This window comes from Otolemur garnettii, unplaced genomic scaffold (genome assembly GCF_000181295.1).
Source record: "Otolemur garnettii isolate 467f Iridium unplaced genomic scaffold, OtoGar3 scaffold00067, whole genome shotgun sequence".
Lineage (NCBI taxonomy): Eukaryota > Metazoa > Chordata > Mammalia > Primates > Galagidae > Otolemur > Otolemur garnettii.
Genome location: NW_003852462.1, coordinates 8,437,667 through 8,444,209, shown reverse-complemented (window position 1 = coordinate 8,444,209; position 6,543 = coordinate 8,437,667). Strand labels below are relative to the sequence as shown.

The 6,543-nt window shown below is 53.1% G+C and overlaps 1 protein-coding gene across 1 annotated transcript; it reads left to right on the top strand.

The window, feature by feature from the left end:
- Nucleotides 1–1,223: 1,223 nt before the first annotated feature.
- On the top strand, nt 1,224–1,917 carry NPPB (natriuretic peptide B). Its single transcript, XM_012807253.1, has 2 exons — nt 1,224–1,355; nt 1,603–1,917. The coding sequence occupies exons 1-2, from the start codon at nt 1,224–1,226 to the stop codon at nt 1,915–1,917; spliced, it is 447 nt and encodes a 148-aa protein (XP_012662707.1).
- Nucleotides 1,918–6,543: the final 4,626 nt, after the last annotated feature.

Here is a 6,543-nt window from a genome sequence, read left to right as displayed (position 1 = left end):
GTCATTGTTGTTTGGCGGGTCCGGGCTGGGGATTCGAACCCGCCACCTTAGGTGTACGTGGCTGGCGCCTTAGCCGGTTGAGCTATAGGTGCCGAGCCTAGACTCTCATTTCTAAACACAGACAGGAGGTCTGAACCACCTGCTCATGGGTGATCAGACGTGAAGGTGGCGTTAGGGGAGGGGCTCTCCCCAGATCTCTCACTGAGTAGACAGCCATCTTTCCAGTCATCTTTGCTTTCTCCGTATGTTGGCTTGGTGTGGGAGAGGAGGTGTTGACACCTGGGAGGCGATGCCATAGACGGCATGCCTGGATTACTTCATCTCTGGGACTTGCCTCTCAAAATTCCAGCCAGATCTGCTCTTCCCTTTAAGGGATGGAAGAAGAGTCAGCATTCCAGAGGTTCCTTGTCATGCCCAGGCTTTTAATAAGCTAATATTGGAGAATCAGTCTTGCAGCATGCTATAAGGCTCATGGATTTGCGGGGTTGCAATAAATTAGAGAGAGTATATCAGCGGTCTCTTGCCCCTGCCCCACACAGGCCTTTCTGGCCTGGAAATCAGGTTGAAGGGAGCCGATCTGAGAGTTTGAGTCAAGGTCACTTGAGGCAGTCAGCACCACGGACAGCGCCCTGGGCGCCCAGGAGACCTGGGCAGGGTGCAAGGAAGCCAGAGGGTGTTGAACTATAAGGGTGGGCGAGGGAACCCGCGCCGGGAGGGAAGGTGAGCTGGTGGTGGTGCTGGGGGTTGTTGGCTCGGGCTGTTCTCCTATGAGTCACCCCATGCACCCTGCACTTGCGTCGAGCCCCGGAATGCTGAGCTGCTTTCTCCCTACCTCTGCTCAGCCACGCTAAGCACCCTCATCTCCCCTCCCAATTTCGCAGGAAGGGAGGAAGCGGGAGACAGGGACGTGTCAGTGTCCCCCACACCCCGCGCGCTCCCGCCCCCAGCCCAGCCCATTTCTATACAAGGCCTGCTGCCCCAGGTCTCCACCTCCAGAGAGTACTCATCGCAGGCGCGGAGGGGTGCATTCCCTGGGCCTGAGCTCAGCAGGCGGGAATGCGGCTGATAAATCAGAGATAACCCGCGACTGGACATCCAGCTCCAGGATAAAAGGCGGTGGGTGCCCAGGGAGCCAGGAGAGCGCCTGCCTGCCCCCAGGAGGTGGAACAAAACCCCCTAAGGTAGCACAGCAGCGGCAGCAGCCTACCCCCATCTCCAGCGACATGAACCTTCCGACAGCAACGGCGCTGTCCCGGGCTTTCCTGCTCCTCCTTCTTCTCCACCTGTTGCTGCTGGAAGGTCATTCTCACCCACTGGGCCGCCCCAGTCCAGCCTCGGAAGTGCCTGGGATACAGGTGAGAGCAGAGGGACTGTGTGGATGTGGCCACCAGAAGGGCTCAGGTAGCATTAATTAAAGGGTCTCCATCCACTGTCTCAAGGGGGTCCCTACCTTCCCTTGGGAATCAGTGATAAGAGAAATAGAAAGTGGCGAGATCCGGTGCCAAGACACCATACCCAGGTGGTCAGCTCACGTGGGTGCCGGCAAGGACTGGGCAGCCCAGGCTCCAGTTCCTGAGACCTGGGCTCCTCCACCCATTACAGGAGCTGCTGGATCATCTGCGGGACAAAGTCTCTGAGCTGCAGGCAGAGCGGAAGGCCCTGGAGCCCCTCCAGCCCAGGCAGGGCCCCACAGAAGCCTGGGAGACCCAGGAGGCAGCCCCAGCAGGTGTCCTTGGGACCCACGAAAAGCGCCTTCAGGCCCTGCAGGGTCTGCGCAGACCCAAGATGATGCGTGACTCAGGCTGCTTTGGACGGAGGCTGGACCGGATTGGCTCCCACAGTGGCCTGGGCTGCAATGGTGAGCCCCTACCTGCCACCCTGGCTCTCCTGATCCCCTTCCCTTGTGGGCCACCATGAGCATCAACTTGGGGGTTGTTGTCTCTGGGGACCATGCTCTTTGAGAAAAAGATGCCTAGAATCACTATTCCTTTTGACACTCTTCAGTCAAGGGGTGTCTTTGGGAAAATCTATTCATTGCCGTGCCCACAAGTCCCCACCCACCTTCCCACCTTCTGCCCACACGCTGCCTCTCTCGCCAATGGGAGAGAATCTCCTTAGGGTGGAGTCTGTTCGTTGTCTGGTGCAGTCCGCCTTAGAGAAAAAGAGTCTTAAACAGTTTTTCCTCCCAATTTCTCCTAAACTGTCTCTCCAAGGCAGAGAGCAAGGTCACGAGGGTGATGGTAACCCCCAGTTTACAGATGAGGAAACTGAGGCCCAGGGAGAGAGATTATTCCAAAGCCTCGAACATCAAGATTGCTGAAGACTAGAGGGTGGCAGGTGGTGTATAGTGTGGGGAAGGTCCGCTCCTGCCTCAGTCTCCCACCCTAAGCCCACTGTCACCCCCTCTTTTCTTCCCACAGTGTTGAGGAGATATTAAGAGGGAAGAGGAAGTCCTGGCCGCAGACACCTGCTTCTGGTTCGGAAAGGGGCTCTTTCCGCAACTCTGTGACCCCTCTCTGAAGAGGCTCCTATTTATTTTTATTTATTTATTTATTTATTTATTTGATTGTTTTATATACCATGGTTTCTTGACTGACCACAAAATTTCCATGGTTGAAATAAAGTCGACATTTTAAGCTTTTTCTTTTGCATCTGATTTATTTCAGTGCACTAAACATAATTCCTCATTGTTAAAAAAAGCACCAAACCCCCAAACACAAAGTATTCTCTTTTCTTAAGGTCCCAGTGGTGTCTTAATGGTGGGGCAAGGATACGGCATCAAGGGCTGGCTGGTGGGGTGGCTTAGGTAGCAGCAAGAACCCCCACTCTTGGCTTTCTTTTCTTTCAGGGTTTTTTTTCTTTTAAGAGACAGAGTCTCACTTTCCTCTGTAGAGTGCTGTAGCCTCACAGCTCACAGCAACCTCCAGCTCGTGGGCTTAGCCGACTCCCTTGCCTCAGCCTCCCAAGTAGCTGGGACTGTAGGCGCCCGCCACAACACCCGGCTATTTTTTTGTTGCAGTTTGGCTAGGGCTGGGTTTGAACCCGCCACCCTCGGTATATGGGGCCAGCGCCCTACCCACTGAGCCACAGGTGCTGCCCTCTTTCAGGATTTTTAATGCTCTGAAAGAGACACTTTGCAGAAGCTGCTTTTCAAAGCAGGGGAGTTTCTTCCTGCGTGTGGACTGGGCCCTGATGTATTTATGCAATTGAGGGCCTGTGTCCAGGCATTTGCCCTACCAGTCTTCCCTCTGTCTGGAATTCTACCATTAAATTACTGTCCCTGGTGACTGTTGTTCCTAGAAGGTCTAAGCTAAAATGTCAGAGGTTGGAGTTAATGTGCACGTGTGTGTGTGTGTGTGTGACACTGATATGCACTCATTTGCATTCCTGCATAGGGGTGAACCCTCCATCCTGCCCCAAATCTTAGCTTCGACCCTTGAATTCCTGATGTCCTCCTGGAAAGGAGCCTTCAGAACCCCAACCCAGGCCAGGCATGGTGGCTCACACCTGTAATCTTAGCACGCTGGGAGGCTGAGGCATGTGGATTGCTTGAACTCAGGAGTTTGAGATCAGCCTAAGTAAGAGGGAGACCCCTGTCTCTACCAGAAATAGAAAAGCTAGCCAGTCATAGTGGCGGCTGCCTGTAGCCCCAGCTACTTGGGAGGCTGAGGCAAGAGGATTGCTCAAGCCCAAAAGTTGGAGGTTGCTGTGAGCTATGACGCTGCAGTACTCTACTCAGGGTGACAGAATGAGACTCTGTCAACAAACACTCACCCCCTAGAGGGGCTGACAAGTGGCCCCTGGGGCTGCATTATCACTTCCTACCCACTCCAGAGAAAGAAAGGAGACAGCTCTCAGAATCCTGAGGCCCTCCCTTCTACGGGTCCCTCCGCATATCCCACTATCCAGGCCACCAAGGCCATGTTGCTGAGCCCTCCCCTCCTCCCAGACTCCTAGGAAGGCCCTCATGCCATTCTCTTTCCTAAAATGCCATTTGTGACCCAAACTCAGTTGAGGGGATGTATCACCATGTTAACTATTGTTATCCCCATTTCCCATATGAGAAAACTGAGACCCAGAGAAACCAGGCATCCTATGTGAGAGCACGAGGCTGCTGGGTGCTAGATTTGAGCAGAGGTCGGAGTGCCTCTCGAGGCTGGGCTCTTTGACTCTGGAGACCCACACTCCTGGCCTTAAACTATATTCTCATGGCCTGATTTTCTCATCTGATGCTTCTTCCAGTGAAAGGGGACCCGAGGGGAGGGCTTTTGTGTTATTTCTCATTTTAACCCAGCGTGCGTCAGAGACAGGATACCTGATGAGATCAGTTTAAGATGGTTTTAAAACAAGGTTCCAGGAGCAGCTTATTTTCCAACCAAGTGTGAGTCATCTCGTGTTTCTGACCCAGGGTGGGCAGGGTTATTAAAATAGTTAACATTTATAAAGGCCCCACTTACGCCCCAGGCACAGTTCCATTAACTCTTACAGCCCTGACAACCACCCTAAGAAGTTGGAACTCACTATCCCTCATTTTACAGCTGGGGAAACAAAGACACAGAGAGTTTATGTTAACTTGCTCAGGGTCCTGCAGTTAGCAAGTGGCAGACCAGGACTCAAGTGCCCAGGCCCCAACCACCGTCCTGCACAAGTTTTTCCAAGCTTGCTGGTGGGATGAAAGGTCTCCCTCATAACGGTCAGCATTTGGGGCCACTGCCTGCTGGCAGCTTTCCTCCCCTGCTCAGGTGATGAGGACACACCCCTCCCAGAACACCCACTGCCCAGAGCCATTCGGCACTTCAGAATTCTTCTGGGTAAATCTCATCCTTAATAAGGCTCAGGTGGTGGAGCCTGTATGCATGAAACATCCTGTTTCTTGGGTTTATTCTCCAAGCAAAGGTCCAGGAAAGAGGACCCTGGAAGGAGTCTAATGTGATGGACAGAGGCTGGGTGGTGGGTGGCATCTCACTGAACCCCCACGTGTGGTGTTTGCAGGCCCGGACAGTGCATGCACTGTCTGAGGCAGTCCTTTAAAGCCAGCCTTTCTTACCCTCTCCCCAGGGAGTCCCCCTGACTCCCCTATCATCAATCTCATCCTGCAAATAAGCTGCCAAGTGACCTACCTGCATAGATCCTTGTCACTGTATTCTTTCCAGAAAGGCTTGTGGGTGCACACACGCAGAGGAGGCTGAGTCCCAGGCTTCAGAGCTGGAAGGAACTTCAGGAGAAGGAGGATTGTCTTTGGTAGGTCTCGAGTGTTGAGATCCCAGAAGTCAGGATAGCCCTGGGCCTGAATGTTTCTTTTTTTCTTTCTTTTTTTTTTTAGACACAAAGTCTCACTTTGTCACTCTTTGTAGAGTGCCGTAGTGTCACAGCTCACAGCAACCTCCAGCTCTTGGGCTTAGGTGATTTTCTTGCTTTAGCCTCCCGAGTAGCTGGGACTACAGGTGCCCGCCACAATGCCTATTTTTTTGTTGCAGTTTGGCCAGGGCCGAGTTTGAACCGACCATCCTCGGTATATGGGGCCGTCTATCCCATTCTCTCCAAAAATTTTCAGTTACTGCCTTCGCTTAAATAATCAATCTTAGTCCACTAAGTGACCCATTTCTCTTGCCAGGTATGGAGCCAGCCTTTTGTGCGGCCCAATGTCCCAAAGCCTTTCTACAACCAAACTCCTGTCTGCCCTCAGACACAGTCCGTCTCTGGCTCCGCCAAGGCCTGCAGCCCCTGACCTTGCTGCTTTAGGGCACATCAACCCTGTTTCCACTGGTAGCATCACACTTTCTGCCTGAGGACTTTCTCTGGCAGCTGGAGGCACTGGGGTCCTGGGGGCAGGAAGTACGGGGGAGTTGACAGCCACCCTGAGCAGCAGCAGCACTCAGCTCAGCAGTGTCTGGCAGGAGTTGGCATTTAGAGACTCAGCGCCCTCAGTTCACAGGTGCCACTTGTTTCACACCTGTTCTACATTCTCTGCAGAGGGAGGATTAAGTGCTGGTTCTCCACAGTGGTCACTGACTTTCTGCTTTCCCTGAGTCCCTCCCCCACTCTGCTGACAATTCCTGGGATTATCTCCAAAATAAATCACTTGCACTTGATTCCTTGTCTCAGGTGTAGGAGAATCTGAACGCAGGCACTCCCAAGTGATTCAACCTTCCCTCAGGGCCCACCCTTGATGACTTGAGCCCTTGGAATCTTCCCTGACTCTGTTCCGTGGTTGGACCACCCAAGCAGTGACAGGAGCTCTAGGCCTCCTTCTGAGTAACATCTCCTGCCCATCACCTTCAGGCCCCTCGCAGGTTTGGGCTCTCACCACCCTGTCACTGGCCTCCCCTCTCCAGGCTCCCTGATCTGGTTCCTTCTGTGTCAGGGGAGAGAGCAGAACCTGCAAGCTTCAGCTGGACAGTGACTCCTCACAGTGAGGTCCCAGGGAGGGCACTCAGATGTACAAAGGAGGGTGAGGGTAGGAGAGGCCCTGAAGGCACATTTTTTTTGTTCAGTTACTCAGAAAAGATTTCCTTTTTTTTTTTTTTTTTTTTAGAGACAGAG

What these genes read in the sequence shown, in the direction of transcription:
- NPPB (XM_012807253.1), top strand. Translation starts at nt 1,224, where the DNA reads ATGAACCTTCCGACAGCAACGGCGCTGTCCCGGGCTTTCCTGCTCCTC. An exon ending in CGGAAGTGCCTGGGATACAG is followed by an intron (nt 1,356 to 1,602) that starts GTGAGAGCAGAG and finishes CACCCATTACAG; the next exon opens with GAGCTGCTGGATCATCTGCG.